Consider the following 19,931-nt stretch of genomic DNA (forward strand, 5'->3'; position numbering starts at 1 on the left):
TAGATATATTTAAAACTGTCATATCGGCTTGAAGCATCGGTAAAAATGTTTGGCGATGATGACCTCTCTGACTTCGGAGTTCATATCGGTCTTTCAACATTGAAACACTTTTAATCGCCGTTGTACAAAGTCACTATTTAATTTCGAACAAGACAACACTTTGCTCATCTCAATTTAATCACCAATTAACCAACAATGTTTTTCCATAGTTAAAAACAAAACCATTGCCGACTAATGCTGCGCATGCGTGTGTTTGTGTTGAGTACTGGTGGGAAGTGTACTAGGAGGGAAATTTTCGTCGACGTCTGCTTTGCATGTACCATATACGGAAGTGTAAGTAGGGACATTGATGTTCGGTTTACACTTTAGGCCACTGGCGCATGCGCACTCCGATTCTGACTGTACCGTGATGCAATGGTGGGTTTCTGTTGGTATCCGTTTACAGTAAACGTAAGACGCTAGGAATTGGTCTCGAACGCAGCAAAACCCTGAATCGCATGTACCATAGCGGTCACTCATATCACATCGAATATTGTCCTGAAATAAATTTGTCCTAAACTTACATGTGCGTTTATTAATATTCTTGTAGAATAAAGAGAACATTAATGATAAAACTTGCAATATTTAAATTGTTTAAATTTTTATTTTGAATATTTTATAGATATTTATATATTCTTTTACATTATTTGGGAGTTTTTCTAATATAACATGAAATCAGTACTGTTACAATTGTCAAGGGGCAAGGTCATATTATTGTAAGAGTGATAAAGGCCAGTCAATCATACGCGGCGAATGACGTACATCTATAGGTCAGCTAATTTGTGGTATAAATAGGTTGTAAATATGATTAAACTTTCATTATACATAAAATAAGACCTGGTATGATTGTTTTCATTGTGTACATCATAGCACAACGTTTTGAAAATAATTGAAAGCATTGTTCCATAAAAAACATTTCAATAATATTAAGTAATTGATCGTTACACTACCTGTAATTTCAATCAAAGCACTAATATTGATTTTAGAATTTGAGAAAACGTCGTATACAATACTTACCTGGGCCTGTATACCTACAAAGAGCAAAATTCCAACGAAATTAAAGACTGTTTTAGCGGCCATTGTTCATACAGGGATTGGACACAAAAGCGCCATCTGTCGATTCTCTTGGCATACTGGCGGCTATATCGTTATCTTACAATTGCAGCTAGTATTTCAAATTATTCAAAGTCGTGAATTATAATTTTGTTCGACATTTTTCTAATAAAAATAATCTATTAATTTACATATTTTCTAATCTAATGTCATTCGTGCTTGACTGTTTTTGAATGATGGAGAAGGTGAAATTGTTTCTTACATTTTTGTTTATCTTAAACAACTTGCCCTTAGGTTGAACATATTTAATAAACTTCTAGTAAATGAATGGGATTAGGAAAACTTCTTTTAAGTTACGAGAGTATCGATATCTCCCTTGATTGTTGCCCTTAAACTACTATACATACAAAATATAAATCACCAGGGTATGTAAAGCACCCTTACCAATCACTAACACATTGCATAATGCCTTCTCGTGTGTGGTTTTGAAGACCACTGGTTCTTTTTTTCTTAAAACAGCGATACGTTGCTCAATGCCCTGTCGGGGCTTTTACCCAAAAAATTATTCCTATACGTATACTCAGAGCAGTAAGTTACTGATATGTCACTAGCCATGATCTTATTTTTAAATTGATTGATTTTTTGTTTCTATTATCAAAAGCTTCCCAAATGTAGTCGAAGTAGAGAGAGACTTTACACATTTGAGTTTTGATTACTTACTTTTTCTTTAAAGATTATTAAAATAAATGTTTATGGCAGTAAGAAACATAGCTATTATCGATACAAGCCCTTATCATACATGTATTTAAGATATCTAATAAATCACACTATGTATGCAATAAGCTCTATGTGCATTCAATGTACTAGTATTAAAAAAAAACAAGAAAACACACAAAAATCACGTGCAGGTTAATGATCATGCTATCTCGGAGCATATCTGATATCCAGTGACCTCTGAGGTAATTGATCATTTAAAGGTATATAATTATTTATTGAAATTGATTTTTAGGAGAAAATTCAATTCGCTGCATTCCCTTCAAATGCGCAGTGAAAAATTTAAACTCGTCTCGTACTTTTCTTCTTTTATGATAAATGAATTGCTGCAAAAATTTTTCAAGACTTGCACAGTAATTAGAAATATTCTGTCCGTGTCCAATTTAAACATCCAGACCATAGTTTTATGTTGTTTTTTTTTAATACGGAAACAATTTGTATTAAAATTAGAAAGTGTTTTGCCCCTTGCCGTTTTAGATAATAGAGTATTGATCCTAAAGATAGAAAAGGCACTTGGTATTGTGAAAAAAAGCCTCTACGATTACGTGGTATAACTTAAAGAATCAAAAGTAATTAAACAGTATATATGAGACAACTAAAATTGAATTCACAATTTTTATTAGATTTTAGAGTAATGGTAAAAATAAACACTAAAATGGGTTTATAATACGTGTCCATTGTCTGTGTATAAAATCGTACCGATTGCCAAAGATTGTTTATCTACCGGTTCAATGTGAATACTACAGTTTATTTTCCAATCACGCTGGATGATCCGTGACCCCCTCCGAGTCTAGAGTACACATAGAGAGCGGGGTGGTGTCCCTCGGGTAAGGTGTAGTAGCTCTGACCGTCAGCACTCCAGCAGATGGCTTCTCCAAGACCAGTGGGATGGTAGGGTACTTCCACAGGGGGTTTTGTGAGAGACGTCAAGACGTCGCCGTTTTCGATTTTCCAGTAAAAGATGTTGGACTTGGATTTGATGAGGAGTTCAGTACCGTCTCTTGAGATGTCCCCAGAAACGGGGTCGTGGTGGTGGGTGTGGATCGGCAGAAACTGGGTCGTTTCGATATTGACGGGGGTGGATGATCCCCAGGCGCTAGCAGGGAGGTGGGAGACCATCCCACGCCCGCTGTAGATGACCCCGATCAGATAAACCTCTCCGTTTGGATCAACCATTAACGTTTGGGACTCGTCTTCAGACCAACTGAATATGAAACCAAAACCTTTTAATCACTTATCAATATTGTTTTCTAAATTCATAGAAAAAATTCGAAAAATCTTTTTTGCTAAGGTAACTGAGGCTTGTTTTAAATTGTTTAAAGCTTTTTTGCGTATATGACCCCTCAAAATATGCATATCAATTGCAGAAGTGATCATTTGTTTAGTAAAATCATAAATCAAAGGTAAAGGAAGAGGTCTATAGTCTTTCTGATAAAGTAAATTGTCTCGCACGACTACAATTCATAACAACCTCAACTGACTGGAGTACATACTACCAGAGCTGCCAAATTATGGTGCTAATGGTTTTTTTTTATATTAAGATAGTCTCGTGTACCAGGTATCCATATTAACCTCTGGGTGGTGAGAATCAGAGTGCACAAGTAGAGTAAAGTATCTTGCCCAAGGTTACAATGTTACATGCACCGCGAGAGCGACAGACCGAACTCGAAACAGGGGTCACCGTTTCAAAATCAGTCGCCGTCATCAAATGCGTTAAAGGGGCATGGTCACGATTTTGGTCAAAAATTATTCTTTCGATTTTAAAGTTTAGAATGCTTCAGTAAGGCATTTTAAATAGCAACCAAAATTTGAGTGTCATTTGTTGATTTATATGCGAGTTACAGAGCTTACAATTACTCGCTATGTGAACAAAGCTTGTGTTTACATTTAGAACGTTGAAGTGAAAATTCCAGTTTTAGACCTAAAATGAGTGTGTTAATGGTAAGGAACTATTCATTTATGCTTAAAATGAATAAGAATATAGACAAATCATCTTGAAAAAGATTTTGACTGGTATATTGAATCTATGTAAACAAAAACAGGGCACGAGCCTTGTTTACTTGACAAAGAATTGTGAGCCTTGTATCTTGCTTAAAAATCGTCCGCGGGCACCCAAACATTTGATGATTAGAAATGCATTCATTAAGCATTGTAAATAATTAAAACAGAAAAATAAAATATGACCAAAATCTTGACCATGCCCCTTAACACCTACTTGAATAAAATATTGATGATCGATACATGTAACTATTAACAAAAAAAAATAGTTACGTGTATGTTGCCGTAGAATCGATGGCCAGTGTTAGGCTGGGGCTGAGTGTGTCTGGTTCCTGTACTCGGTAGATGGTGTTGGCCGAGGAGCCGCTCCTATAGCCGGAGTCAGCGATGTATATGCAGCTATTCTCGCCACATGGACCCACCGCTATATCCTCCCAGTCGTGGTTGGTCGCCATGGCAATATCCATTGTAGATATGACCTCCCCTGTCGTGGCGTTAATGGCGTATATGTAAGGCCCGCCGGCGCCATCATTGTGAGTGTATATGACGTCTTTGAATTTTTGGCTTGCTGCCAAACCGGAAGCGTCGGTGAGTTGAGGTTCGTGGACATTGGCGACAAGCTTTCCAGCAGAAAAGGCAGGCACTGCAAAATGAGATTGTTTGAATTATCAGTTTCATGTTAAATATATTAATATAATAAGTCAAGTTTTATTTCCCAATTAAGATATTCAATCAGACGGCCAGTTTAGAAAATAGTGGGACAGAGCCTTCAATACCGTTCTAGGAAATTGGTACTTGATTTATTGTTCAAGTACATTTGTCATGCAAATGACCATTTTGCTAACTGGTGTCTACACGAAAGAGACATTCTTTATGTGACCCTTTTAGCTGATAAATATTGGTCTGTAGAGTATAAACTGTATATATCTTGACTGACTACTCAAACAGTACCTCGATCAACCAAATATTCAACGTTTAAGGCAATATTCTGATCTATTGAGTGCCGTTTGATAACCAAGACAAACAGAAAATTTTCGAAATACTCGTTACATATTCATGTCTGATTATGCATGAATTTTGCGAAGAAAATGATTTAAAACGCTATAAAAATCGGGGGTTATGATAAGATTCCAGAATTCTGTCCATTGACATTTTTACCAATTTGAAGTACTTTCATGTTGCACTTGATTTCGATATCTTCAATACTTTACTAGTTCCTATTTTTATACGTATAGTTTCCTGTATAAATCATACAAGTTACACAATAGTTAGTTAAACAAAATTTTCTTATAAAACAATATCCAATTTATTTTTTAATACTTGATATATGTGTATTTTTGCCTGTGGTCAGTTAATCCCACGGACAACAGCTAGAAATAAATTAAAAGTTTATGCAAGCTTTTTATATTCCATTTTAAGGGGCTCCTTTTACCTTCTAAATTGGCCTGTCGTCGCACTGCCAACGTTGCAGTCAAACTCAGCAGAAGACACAGAAACACGGCGGCCATGTTGGTTGTTCGTCTGAGATAACAAGATCCCTTTACCGGAGTGTAACCTGGGCCTGCGCAATGTAACCTTGAGATCCATTCTTGTATAGATAATATATGTTTAAAATAACAGACATGTAGTGAATTTGTAGGAAGACATGACTTGTGGAGTTTTTTAAAGACAATTTTAACTTTATTAAGCCCTGAATTTCTCCGTTCTCGGTCATATACTAATAAGCTCATTTTTTCCAAAATGGTCGTTACATAGTTGCTGTTATTTGTTTTAAAACGAACAAAATGATTGGTTTTAGATGGTGTGCATACATGTATATATTGGAACTTTCTTTTTACGAAGCCACACACATATTAATATTTTTTTTTCGGGTGTACAATTTATATTTATTCATTAAATTTTGTGTGGTTTTTCGGGTGTACAATTTGTTCGTGCTTGTGGTTTTACTTCTGCACAGGCAGAAGCACCATGGAGTTCAACACTTTAAAAATGTAAAGTGCAATACATTTTAAGGCCAAATAAATCAATGCAGTTAAGGGAAATTTTTTAATTTGGTTTCAAAAACAAACCTTTTACAAAAGGTCATAAGTCTTAGATTCAGGTCTGTAGCCCCCGGTCTGAATTTTTTTTTTCATATGGACACAGGTACATCCCATTTTTTTGTTCAGACCGAGTGCAACAGACCTGCAGCTTAGAGAGTCCAAACCGTAATGATTGTCATTTACCATTTTTAAATCTTAAAATGGATTGTAAAACTTTTAACCTTTTCCTGATATATTTGAGTTGAACCCGGTGTGTACATAACAACGATTTAAGTATTTATACTTATATGTACATGTATTTATACTTATACAGGTTATAAAGATTTTCGCGCTGTGCAAATAAACCAATAATCGCCCTTTCTGTATGATATAAACCTAAGGTAGTTTAATTATGTTAGTAATAATTAAATTTAACTACATTTATAATTGATTAACAGAATCTACAGAAGCGATCAAAGAACCTTAAAAAAAAACTAAACCATAAGTTGTGGATAAGTTGCGGGAGCGCTTCAAGCACCGGCAGCACAACCTCAAAATGACATTAGAGACTTTCATGAATTATCCCAAACGTGCAGCATAAAGTAAAGAAGGTCCTGCATGTAATGGTTTTAATTACATATGGGGTGTAAAAGATGATAATTATACATTGTAATCCAGTGTGTGTTTTGTGGGATCGGAATAAACACATGGGCAGAGGAAGATGACATTTATAGCATCGAACATCGACTGTGGTCCTAAAACTTTTGCTGATCCGCAAAAAACAACAATTTGATTTTTCGTACAGACTTTCTGAGTCATTTGCATGTGATTTTTTGTCATTTTGTTTGGAATAACAAACATATATATTTTAAGAAAAGTTCAAGTTGTAAACATTTTTTTATGGAAGGAATTATTTAATGGAATAAATATTAATTAAGCTGATCGACTGACATCTGACGTTGTACATTGTTTTTCATAACAAAATATATGTTCACTCTACTATAAAAATCTAAATACGTATTTATAGGTCGCTTGTGTGTGTGTTAATCAATATATTAATCCTTCCTGGTTCAACCGTTGTGTAGTGTACACATGTTTGTTTATCATGGATGTCTCAGGAAATCTGAGTTGTACTGTGATTTGTGAAAGGGTTTCATTTCTCGTGTTTCTGTGCATGCAATTACGCCTGACTTTGACTTTTATAGGCAATAAATGAATGGTTTTCTTTTAAACTACATTGTACATGTAAATTAAAAAATTAATTACATGTAAATTTCAACACATTTTATTTATTTAAACCCCTTAGTGGCGCATACGTTTTATATATATACATGAATGTACTTTGTACAACAAACATTTTTACAAACAGAGTTACATGTATAGGTCCATATGAAGACCTGAGGTACTCAATATAAAACTGGGAGACTAGCTGTATATTTTAGATATATGATAATAAGTATATAAATGTGTGACCATGTCCTAGATCTACAATTTCCCTCTTTGTAAGACCCAACCCTTGCACTATGTCTTTATAATTACTGTCTAATGTACACTACATAGTACATACACGTTAGTATATTATTTAGTATAATTGTTATACTTGCCCGGATCTTAAGGCAGTAAAGGGGGGGGTGTCATTAAGGAGGTCCGGAACCCCCCCCCCCCCCCCCCCCCCATCCCCTTTAAAATTGTTTTAAATGATAATCTAAAACATTACTGATTTTTTATGCCTTTACCATATCTTTCTTTATCAATGATTTATTCCACAACACCTGGCTTGCAAAGTTGATAAATTTAATATAAGTATAAAATGCTTAAAGAGCTCGCCAAGAGAAATGCCACCGCGCCCATATGAGGCCGGGGTACGATTTCTTTAGAGTACGAATTCCATAAATACCTTCTATTTATACAGATCGGGTTCGGGATTACCTGGATCTATTTTTAGTTTGTTTACGCAATGTCCTTCCCTTCCCGACTGTGTCGTCTTTGTGTGAGGATGGTTTGTTTTGTCTGTCTGATTACTTAGGATAATGTAAGTATCTTTGAATTATTATGTATTACTTGATTAAAATAATATTCCAAGTATAGTCAATGTTAACTACATGTATGAGAATAGTTTTCTTGTTTCGTTTTGACACACCACCGCCTTAATTAAAAAAAATAATCTGGTTTAGCCTTTCTGTCACAAAAACATGCCTATTCATTATCTATAGATGTGTACTTTGTACTCCTCGTGACTTTTGATTGACATACATGTACATTGTATGATAGATTTGTAGATTAAGCACCCGGTACATCAAAATACCGAAATGACATGAATTGCTGATATGACATTTAAAATTATAACGTTACCTAAATAACGATAAAATCTTTAGAATTGAAATTGTCAATGCATTAGTGTTATTATTTATCAGACTGTACATTTATATCTTTCAGTAGAATGCCTTATTACAAAAAAACAAAGAAATGAAGCTTTAAACTTGAGTTGAATAATAATCAGTAAAGTCAAAGAACGATAATTCCATCAACTTAAACTCCCTACTTAAATATATTAAAGATTGCAAAATTTTTTTTTCAAAATTATGTAAACTCATTGACTGAATCTCTTCATTTAATAAGAATGAATAACTAAAATAATTGATTCATGATAACATAGGGCACTGCATGAGGACATGGGTCCACTAAAACAACTGCTACTTATCATTTGGAATATGCAATGATGAGTTTGATTACCAGTATATACTATATAATACATGTACAGTAAAACTCGGTTATAGCGAAGTCCTAGGGACCGATGGATTTACTTCGTTATATCCGTAATTCGCTATATCCGTATAACGAATTCATAATAATAACTATAGCGAATTCACTATATACATTTGTTTTCCCTTGGACTGAAATGTCACACTTTCATTGGATTAAACATAGCACGTGATTGCCTCATATATCTCTATGTAGGTTCTTTGAGGATTTATATTAGGCAATATGGCCGTCATTGGCCGCCGCCTCACCTACTCATCTCGATATATCATATTATTTAACACAGAAATCGTGTTCAGCAAGTCGTTAAAATATTTAGAGTATTTGCCCTATGGAATTATTTCTAAATTAGAGTAGTTGCCCTTTGAATATTGACGTCACATTGTTATGTCTGGAGCAGAGCAAAATGGCAGCGTCGAAATTTGCTCAAATCTCTGCAGAGGTTTAAAATTGAATAGCCACAAAACATTGTAAGTAATATGGGTGAAGCGAAGATTTTTTAAGCGTATTTGAAAGGTGGTATTGATAATTTTTAAGAGTTTAAATGAGTTTACTGGACAAGATGTAAGGCATCTTGTACATGGCTTTGCGTAGATCACCGCTATTTGTGAATGAATATGTCGCTTGATAGTCCTCGGGAAAACAAAACACTTAGTAGGTTAGTTACTGACTCACTACGGAAATATATTGGGTTGATCAATCTCATAGACGGCTCGGCTTCGCCTCGCCATCTATGAGATTGATCAACCCAATATATTTCCGTAGTGAGCCAGTAACTAACCTAATAAGTAATAGTATTCGTAGACCAGACTATTATTTTTGCTAATTGAGGCTTAGAATAAAAATACATTGCTTTGACACCTTTAATAATTGAATTGTAAATCGAAAAAATTATATAAGGAATAAGGAATCATTCTTTGAGCATTATGAGGTGATGATTTTGGTCGGGGCGTGATCAAATCCAATAAAGCCCAAAGGGCTTTATGATAGATTTGATCACGTCCCGACCGAAGTTATCACCTCATAATATTCAAAAAATGATTCCTTATTACTTATATTTATATAATTTTAAACCATCTTATGATTAAATGTTTAAATATAAATAAGCATAGCTCGCGGGCGCCTCAATTTGGCTTTATGCGTTCTAAAGTTCAAAATCGATACGTAGTGTTATCACAGGCAAAGACACAGGAAAATGTTAATATATATGAAAATAAGTTCATTCAAACAATTATGTTAAAGGGTAGTGCAAACATTTTTAAACAGTAAAGACATTCGTTTTAAACGTGTAAAATTTCGTTATAATTCACCTCTACGGGACTCAAAATCAGTTCGCTTTATCCGTAAATTCGTTATATCCGAATTCGTAATAGCCATAAAAATTTGCAAAGATTTGTTAAGAATTTTACCAGGGACTCAAAAAGACTTCGCTATATCCGAGAATTCGCCATATCCGTGTTCGTACTAAACGAGTTTTACTGTATATGTGAAATAAAATCAATTTGTATTTTAATTTCAAACTAATGATACTTATCTTACATTAAATTGTATTATAAAAGGAACGACTTTATTACATGTAGCAATTAATAATAAAACAGTATTAAAAATAATTAATTAAACATATCATACACCTACTATACAATCAAAGTCTTTTAATAATAATGAGGTCTCGATGGTATTCACCATTTTTAGACTGTATTGATCTCTTTTCAAAGAAGAGCGCTATATAAAAATATAGGAGAATACCCAATTTTAAGGTAAAATATATGGATTTTTTCTTTTTTTGAGCCATAAAATGTTGATTGAAATGCAAATGAAATCGAACAATTTTTAACAAGACCTTGGACTTTCAGTAGGACGTAGCTATCTATTTCTTGCGTCAAAGCAAGTTAAAAATTACGCTGATTCAAGCGAAACATGCACCGTAGTCTTTGCTCAAAAGCCGAACAATTCTTGTTGATATCAGAGGGCTGTGGCTGACAATGAAATAGACAGGCCTATATGTCACATTGCTGTTTGACACAACTACCCAAAGTCCATGCTCTTGTTAAAATGGTTCTGTGTTTATTCTATATTTCACTGTAGTACTACATGTACATGGAATTTAATGATACGTATTAAAATTTATATGAGCCGAATGAGAAGTAATTAATTTTATAAACCCTTCCCATAGAATGTTTCAGGCACATGATGAAACATACGTGTATAAATTCTTTAATTCTTTATTATATTGTGTGTATTACATGTAACAGTGCTTAGAAAAATGTCTGTAATATTTCTTCCAAGGTCTTGTTGATTTGAGAAGTTTTTATGAGTGTATTTGCCACTGGAGCTTTGTAGGAAAAATGAATTGAGAGGGACTCATTATTTTTGTTTTGGGACTGCACTAATAAATGATGTAGTTTTAATTGATTACAAAACAAATTCATGCAATCATTCTATTGAATTTTAAGAAGATTGAATGAAATATTCAGTAAGTCATGAAGTTTTACTAATCAATGAAATGTTGGCATAATTAGAAAGATTATAATTTAATACTTTTAGTGTTAGGGTCTTTAGTAAATATAGGGACCTAGTATAGAGTATAATTCTCTGGGTTTATCAAGAAGAGAGACCCTGCCACCCCCACCCCACCTTTTTCTTGCAGCAAACTTTTTTCTAAAATTTACACATAAAAAATTAATTATCAGGGAGTTGCACCCCTCCCCCCCAAAAAAAATCCGTTTTGAGAGAGAACATAAAAATTGAAATGAAAATAAGGAACATGAGAAATCAAGAGTGAAGTTAAAGGTACATGTACTATGCTACTCCCCCCTCTTCCCCCCCCCCCCCCCAAACCAACCCACCTACCCACAGATTAGGATTTCTTTAGCTTCGGGTAGGAAGTGGGTTTTTTGTGGGTGTTTTTTGTTGTTGTCTTCATAATAAGATTTTTTGGATGAGTCTGCCCCCACCCACACCCCACCCCCCACTTTCAAAAACGATGTTACATGCCTGGTATGATTTGGGAAATGGAATTTATAATGTTTTACGATATAGTCGGGGAAGTCATTTCATTTGTATTGAATCCAATATAAATGTATTTTCATTTTCCTTGTGCTTCATTGGGAAGTTTCATAATTGTGGGGAAGTACTAAAGACAATTAGTTTTTAATGATAATTTTCATTTATTGATACATGTATTCATGAGCAATATATAAACTCATGCTCGGATAACATGGATAATTTAAGGATAATCTTTAACCAGTTTATGGTACATGTAATCTTGCAGGTAAATGTCAATTAATTCATAATTAATATTGTTCAAATATTGCTTGTCCGATATTTTAAATTTTTTAATCATAACACATCGGGCATGTAAATTTTGAATATACTCCTAACAAAATCTTTCTAAATTAGTATAATTGATAAACATCAGTTGGTGTACTGGGCACTTTAATTAAGAAACGATAGGTTCACAATCTAAATGTATGTGTTTTTGTATAAATGAGTCTGTAATTGATTATAATTTTATTTTTACTTCCATTGTTATTATCAACTCTACTATTTTCTTCTTGAACATGTGTGGTAAAATCAAGTACATGTTACGGAATTCCTATAAAATCTGGCTTGCTGGTTAGCCTTTAGCTTGTCATCGGTTACAGAGTGCTGAATTTGTATGCCATAAGACATTCAAACCCCACCAAAGGCAATGAGTGTCTACAATACATTTGGGGCCCTTGTTGGGGCGGGGTATTTTCTGGCTGGTTAGACAAATTGACTATGTCTAAACCTCACCCCATACTGTGTTGGTACTCCAAAATTGTTAAATAAGGACAAAGTTCTCTTTTCAGTGGTATCTGAAGCAAATTGAAAGTCAGGGGGAATAGATTTATCAAAAATCTCTAAACAAGCAAAAAAAAAAAAGTTCTTAGGTTATGGTTATGTATAACCTTGCAAAAGAAAAAGTGGAAGTGTGTGTGTGTGGGGGGGGGGGGGGGGGGGGGCTAAGCCATTTTCATTGAAATTAATCTCTTATAGTATACCTTTAAAATGCTGAGTCTTACTCAAATTTCTATAATGATTTACAGGTTCCATGGATTTTGCAACAGATATTTAAACAAATTTATAGGACCTACCAATACAGAGCAATAAGAAATAGAAAAGAGTGCATTATGGAAGCAGATAGATCAAACTATGACATCATTCCCACATCCCCTCTAGAGCGATTCAAGCCCCTCCAAGTGGACCTCAAAAAGAGATTGAATACGTTCAAGAATTATCCCAAAAATGCAGTAAAAAGCAAAGAAGATCTAGCACAAAATGGATTTCATTACATTGGAGATGGGAAAGATGATAAGGTCCAATGTGTATTTTGTGGGATCATAGTAAACAACTGGACAAAGGAAGATGACATCATGTCGGAACATCGTCGGTTTTCTAGAGACTGTATGCATATCTACCAACTGGACCGCAAAAACTTCGGATCAATGATGAACGGAGGTTTATCACGAGCCGACCTCATCAGCAACTCGCTAAAGGCTGATATTGGAAGGCTCCCACAGATGAAAGAGCTCACTTTACGGTTGAATTCCTTCCGTGACTGGAAATACACTAAAGACGAAAAACCCAGTCCAGAGGCCATAGCTAAGGCAGGTCTGTTCTACACTGGTAAGTAGCAGCATTATCATGATTATAGGCCTAAATGTTTAATACATTTACATACATGAACTTGATGTATAGATATTTGTAGTTGCAAGCAAATTTCCTTATTTAACGTATGGTACATGTAAATTTACAGAAGAACTGAAAAGTTCTTCTGTGTGTGAACATTTTAAAAAGGTAAAGGGGTTATATTTTTGATATTACAATAATCATGGCACACACGTACATTCATCATAGGCTCATGAATTGACTGTTATATTCTTACAAACATGATTAAAAGCACTGTTATGTTCATGATTCTAAACAATTTGACTTTCTCAAAGCATGGATGTTTAATTTATCGGTTTCTAAGCTGTTAATGAATAGCTATGCGCATTTATTTCTAATATAAATTCCCTGGCTTTTCATACTAGAATTCCAAGCTATAACTTGAAAATCCTAGGACCTATTTAAACGAGGTTGTGTAATATTTAGTGTTCAAACTCAATGATGTATTATGACTATATTAAGTAATTGAAATATATCAGTCTTGAAAATTGTATTATAGCAATTTTTTAACAAACAAATAAGAAGTCAAGTCTACACAAGTACTGGTTCTATCTTTAATTTGGATATAAAGTCTGCCCTTGATTCCAAACACTGGAAATGGTGCTTTTGTAATCAGTGACAGCAAACTATTTAACTAGGGTGTATACATAGGAATACATACTACTTCTGAATCAAAACATATCTGAATTGTTTGTATCTTTTAAAATCTGATTATTTTATTATAAATAAGTTTTCTTTAAAAAACAATGCCTCTCAATACATTGCATTGATATTATCGATTATCTGCAAGTACTAGGTGTTGTCAGCGGTGATGATTTGTGCTTGGATCCAAACACTGTTTCACTTCCAATTTGCCAGAGTAGCTGCGTAGGAGAGTTGATTAAAATCAAGTTAATCAACTCCCAAAAATCATTGATTCCAATGGTTTCTGTGCAATTTTCATTTATAATATCAGATTGCCATTAACATGCATGTTTGAATGACTTCCTATGTGATGCCATGAATGAATTTATTGATATCAAGACACTAGAGGGGTGTAGGGAAATATATTCAGTATCGGGCCTCTCGAAATATACATACTAGTCACCTTTTGCCTTCTCCAAATGTATTTTTTAAGAACCCTAGCTTTTATAAATATTTATTTCCATAAAGCTTTATCATGAGGTAAATTGCAAAACTTTTGTTGAAGGAATTTTGGTAGAAAATGTTCAGTTCTTTATGATAAGGATGGATTAAGACATAGCTTCCTTTTAATCAAGATTTCCTTGTATTTTAGTTCCTTCCTTGTGTAAAAGTTAGCTACATTAACTGTTATACATGTATGCAAGTCTATAATAAAATCAGGACAAATATTTTTACATGTACTTGTTAGGTTTGTTAGTGACTGACTATGGAAATATATTGGGTTGATCAATTTCATAGATGGCAGGGCAAAGCAGAGCATCTATGAGATTGATCAACCCAAGATATTATTGTCGTCTGTCAGTCACAAACATAATATTAAGTGTTTAATATTTTTGTAAGGATTATCAAGAGAGACATTTATTCACATGAAGTGATGATACATTGTACAATGTATATGCAAATTCATGTAAAAGTGACTAGGCCTTAATTACATCTCATCTAATTTTACCCAGTCAAACTTTTTAAAATTCTCATTTTTACCTTTCACCTTTTAGTAAGCATTTGAAAATCTTTGTTCCAACCTTGTTCATGTTCTCTTCCAAATTTTTGTTGCCTAATTAATTTTAAAAGTTTTCTCTTCCCCGCCTTGGTTCGAGAAAACTTTGATGATTTATTCGGCTCCAGACCCAACTAAGTGACATCTTTTCAAAAGACAAGTACTCCAATTTTAAAAGTCATTTTTAAAAGGCAACTACTCTAAATAAAAAGGTCTTAAAGCGAACTTGGTTGCTGTATTTATTAATGACAAAAGTTGAGATAAGTATGCAAAAAGTAGGCCATATTTCTGAATATATATTTTCACCAACCATTCACAGAAATATATCAGGCAGTCACATGTTATATTTAAACCAATGAAAATGTGACAGTCGGAGAGGAAACAAAAACCATTATATAGATCATGTAGATAGATACTTTTAAATGTTCAGTCCCTTATAATTAATGTGTAAACAGTTCCTTTACTAATTAAACATCTCTGAAGTCTAATGATCTTACAATTCTTGCTAAATTCATAAGCCTTAAACTGGCATTGATCGTCAGATAAAATTTGGTTTATACATTTTTTCCTCACAATACAAAATAAGATGTTACATGTAATTAAAGGTTGCTGTTTATAATATTTTGATTAGGTAAGAATGACACGACACAGTGCTGGTGTTGTGGGAATCTACTAGAGGAGTGGGAGCCTGGAGATGAACCCAAACATGAGCATGACGTCAACTTTCCTGATTGCAAACTGGCAGCGCATTAGAAATGTGCAAGGATAGACAACTCTTGAATATTTTTTTTTTCTAAAAATCCAGATTTGTCTTACTTGCTGTTTATACAAAAGATTGTAAACTCAGTTGCGGTGTATAAACTTTTGAATAGAGTGTCTCTCGTTTTCATTTGACTTTTTTGGTGCTTTTTATACAAGTTTCCATTTTAATGTTTTTCTTATATTCTTATTTATGGACAGGTTGACAGACAGACAAACAAATTATGACTTACAGAATGACATTCCGATGACACATGACAATTTGGTAGCTAACCCTGCTAATACAAAACTGTTACAATTTACAGGGGAAAAAAAAACCTGTAATCCATCAAAACTCAGAATTGTGTTATTTGAATCACAATAAAGAAAGTTTTTACTGTCATTTTCTCTTTTCAAATTGTTATTTTTTTTTTGTCAAAATTGTTGAAAATTGTTTTGTTGTTAATGTTTGTTATCTGTCACTAGTATTTGTTTTGTCTTGTGTAATGTTTGATAATTGCTTTGTCAAGATATCAATATTGTTTGTGATATATTTGAAAGCTAACAAATTGAACCCACAACAGTTTTTACTGTTCAATAGAAAATTCTAGGATGCATATATTTCCTAAACTTTTTTCACACCTTCTTCAACTGTGAGTTAGTCACAATGTCCCACAATGGGATTGGAACAAACCACTGAGGGGTTGAAATCCCATTCAATTAATTAATCACTGTGTAAATTATGAACACATTTGAAGAATGTTGCATGTTTAAAGATCCAAAGCAATAGTGCACATTGTCTCTGTATAAAGAATGTTTACTAAAAGATCTGAATTTTATGTAATAGTACACATTTAGCATGTATCATTAGTTTGATGATAATTATTTCATGCAAGTTTTGAAGATATTAGAAAAAGATATAGTTTGGAACATGTGATATAGCAAATTGGCTTTACATACTTCCATGATAGAAAGAATTTAGAATGAGATCAAATTTCAATTGTCAATACATGGTTAATAATAAGCCACTGATAAATGATTAGAATTAAAGCTGTAGTCTTGGACTGTTTTATGATTTTGTCAATTCAAGACAAATCGGTCAAAATCCATCAAGTTATCAAATTATGTCTGCATGTATAACAATGACAACCAATCATGTTATAGTTGTCTTAATTAAGAAAGGAATCGTGAAAGGTAAGTAAATTTAATGAATTTTAATTATTTATAATAATTTTCATAACATACCTAAATGTTCATTTAAAGTAGATCCAGTGTTCTGTGACGTCACACTTTTTTGTAAAACTTTGAATTCTTTAAAAATTGTGCAAGATAGTTTTATTTATTTTATGTGAATATAATCACATGGATGTAATTAGAATTATTGGTAGGTTAAAGATATTTTCGCACTTAATTTTATACTTAATTTCCAAATTTTTATATATTTTATCTATGCAAAGGGGAAATAACTCTTTTTCTGACTTTTCTCTCAGTTGTATGTCTAAATGCTATAGTTTTTCTTATTCCAACGATTAATTTTAAAATATTTTTGTAATTTTAGTTTTCTGATAAAGTTGACATTAAAATTAAACAAGAAAAACAAATTTCTACCTACAAGATTTTACTTTTAACAGAAAAAAAATACATTTTTCTAATGCTTAAATATGCTTTAGTTTGTGTTTATCTGGCATCTCAAAAAGTGTGATGACATGTATATTTTTTCTAACAATTGATGACATTTAAGTCTATTAAGTCGAAATCAGTTCGGTTTTTCAACTTTCCTCAGAGAATTTTACGAGTATGGAGCTACCTTAAATAACCTGTTAAAGTGTAAATTACTTTTTATTCCGCCAGATCTTTTTTTCGCGTAACAGTTATGCTAATTTTTTAAGGATAAGTGACCTGTTTTACTTAAAAAATTCAAATTGAGAATTTTCTGTTTACTGGTAGTAAAGCTGAATTTGCGAAATCACGCGTAAAGAAAGATTTGTTCCATAAAAAGTGATAAACAGTTAATTATATTATATTTACTAATTATTTACCGTGTACATACAGAGCTGTGTATCTCATATTACTCTCTTGTTTTTACTCTGAGCTATGAACTCTGGACAGTAATCAAGAGAGGGGGGTAATATTATCTGATTACGCAATTTTGTGAAGGTACGTGGATACGCATCAAATTGAAAGAAACAATAACATAAATAAATCAAGTCAAGTTAAATTAAAATCTTAAATTTGATGTATTCCGAGTGTATTCTTATAACCGTTTAATAATGAGCATTCATCAGTCTGCCGGGGAATTGTTTTTCTTTCCATTATATATACTTGTACATTAAACGAATTATAGAATTGTTTCATAATCAGTTTGATGTGTACGTTGTATATATGTAAATGTTTACACATTACTCGAGTTTTAATATGTTGTTGTTGTTTACATAGGAATCTTTTTATGGTAAGATATGGTGTTTTTTTTGAAATATCCTGATACATGAAACTATTACAAAAGTAAAGGGAGGAAGTGTGTGTGTGTGGGATGGGGGGGGGGGGGGGAGAAATTGTTCAAGTATTTATACACAAATCAAGAACATACCAAATGCTAACCGTATGAAAATTTCATGTATATTTTCTTTAATTTCACAAGAAAAAAAATGTTCAGAGAAATGGCTATATTATAGATAGATACGGAAAATATATGCTAAGTTGTATAGTGAAAAAAAATATGAAATTTTTTGTCAAACATTGTAATTATGAATTAATCGCCCATTTCTTATTAGACCCTTTCTTTATGCAGTTTATAGAGTGCCTCAGAACATTATTAACTTAATGGTAAATTTTCAAAAAATTTGATTTTTTTTTGTAACTGCCTGGCTATTTCTAAGTTTTAGAATTTCTTAATTAATTTATATTTCTTATGAATGTATAAATATTTTCATTAGCTTATTATATATGTTTATAATTTATATTTTTATGGTCTTGCATTGTTTTGTTTTTTTATCAATAAATTCATGACAATTTTCTCTTGTAATTTGATGAAATAAGAAACACCCCAGGTTTTTAATTACTCTTTTAAACCTTGAAAACCTTTTAAAATAAAAAAAATATTTATATATACATAGAGCTGATGATTGGAATGATGAAGTGTTGTATTAGAAAATGAAGAAAAAAGCAATGTATGAGATGATATACAGCGCGATTTGACATTATTTACTGCACAGATCGTTTACATGAACAATCGCGAGCGCCTTTCTCTCCAAATAATGTACATCTCTTTAAACGTTCTTTAAACAGTTTAACGCAACTAAAAATTGTAATTTTTGATGTGGAGGGATGGTATCATACATGTACATGTATTGTTATAACAATAAAATGGTAAAAAGTACATATATAGGAACTGGATTATATATATAGGTCCAACCTCCAGTTGAACAACGATTTAAGGAAGCAAAAAATTATACATTATCTCAGAATCAGTCTGAATATTAAATTACATATGACAGACCAACCACAAGCTACACATATATACTGAATGAACCATACTAAGCGAAGCTCTTTATATTTTACGCATGTTGTTGTTTAATGCATTGAGCTTGAGATCACACATCAAACACCCGCCGTATGGTAATGGAAACAATATCAAAAAGGGACGGAAACGATAACTTGGTACAGGCTATGGTATTTTTGGTGACTATCAGATATTAGTATAAGACTATTTTGGCCGTTACAGATCAATCCTACACGTCGTGGTTATATAGGAACTGTGAAACGATTAAAACAAAATAAAAAAATATATAACCTTTTTTACTTCCATCCATCGACCATTTTCTTACCTATCTTTGAAGAAAAAAACGATTTTTTTTAGAATTAAACTGACAGGGCTGAAGTCTGCAAGATTTAGTTATATTAAGTTTATTGAAACTTTCATCGACATACATGCAACAATCACGAACCAATGCGGGTTCCGTATTTTTTTTCTGCAACGTCACTTCTTTCATACCCTTATGAATCACCAATTTCAAATAGGCCTAAAGTATTTTATTGTTTAAAAAACACATTTTTACTGCGATGCTTTGGTATTTATTTTCATAGCCCCCCCCCCCCCCCCCCCCCCCATACAGAGTGCAGATTTATATATGTTACATAATAGTTATAAAACTCATTTGTTGTATATTCTATGAATT

General features: G+C 32.9%; 2 protein-coding genes and 1 long non-coding RNA gene across 4 annotated transcripts; 1 reads left to right on the forward strand and 2 right to left on the reverse strand.

The window, feature by feature from the left end:
* Positions 1-159: 159 nt before the first annotated feature.
* On the reverse strand, positions 160-1,196 carry LOC128184515 (uncharacterized). Its single transcript, XR_008243746.1, has 2 exons — positions 1,057-1,196; positions 160-537 (listed from the first exon to the last, which is right to left on the reverse strand). It is a non-coding gene; the product is annotated as an uncharacterized LOC128184515 (long non-coding RNA).
* A 1,271-nt stretch (positions 1,197-2,467) lies between these two features.
* On the reverse strand, positions 2,468-5,425 carry LOC128184512 (uncharacterized). Its single transcript, XM_052854033.1, has 3 exons — positions 5,297-5,425; positions 4,138-4,507; positions 2,468-3,070 (listed from the first exon to the last, which is right to left on the reverse strand). Exons 1-3 carry the CDS (start codon positions 5,370-5,372, stop codon positions 2,614-2,616), a joined length of 903 nt encoding a protein of 300 aa, XP_052709993.1. The 5' UTR covers positions 5,373-5,425; the 3' UTR covers positions 2,468-2,613.
* A 2,339-nt stretch (positions 5,426-7,764) lies between these two features.
* LOC128184409 (E3 ubiquitin-protein ligase XIAP-like) lies at positions 7,765-18,770 on the forward strand. 2 transcript variants are annotated; one of them, XM_052853863.1, is made up of 4 exons: positions 7,815-7,917; positions 10,359-10,402; positions 12,716-13,295; positions 15,650-18,770. In XM_052853863.1, the coding sequence occupies exons 3-4, from the start codon at positions 12,800-12,802 to the stop codon at positions 15,769-15,771; spliced, it is 618 nt and encodes a 205-aa protein (XP_052709823.1). In that variant the 5' UTR covers positions 7,815-7,917; positions 10,359-10,402; positions 12,716-12,799; the 3' UTR covers positions 15,772-18,770. The 2 variants fall into 2 exon arrangements, with proteins under 2 accessions (XP_052709822.1, XP_052709823.1); XM_052853862.1 differs by lacking the exon at positions 10,359-10,402 and having other exon boundaries at positions 7,765-7,917.
* The last annotated feature ends 1,161 nt before the right edge of the window (positions 18,771-19,931 follow it).

This window comes from Crassostrea angulata, chromosome 5, assembly GCF_025612915.1.
Source record: "Crassostrea angulata isolate pt1a10 chromosome 5, ASM2561291v2, whole genome shotgun sequence".
Taxonomy (NCBI): domain Eukaryota; kingdom Metazoa; phylum Mollusca; class Bivalvia; order Ostreida; family Ostreidae; genus Magallana; species Magallana angulata.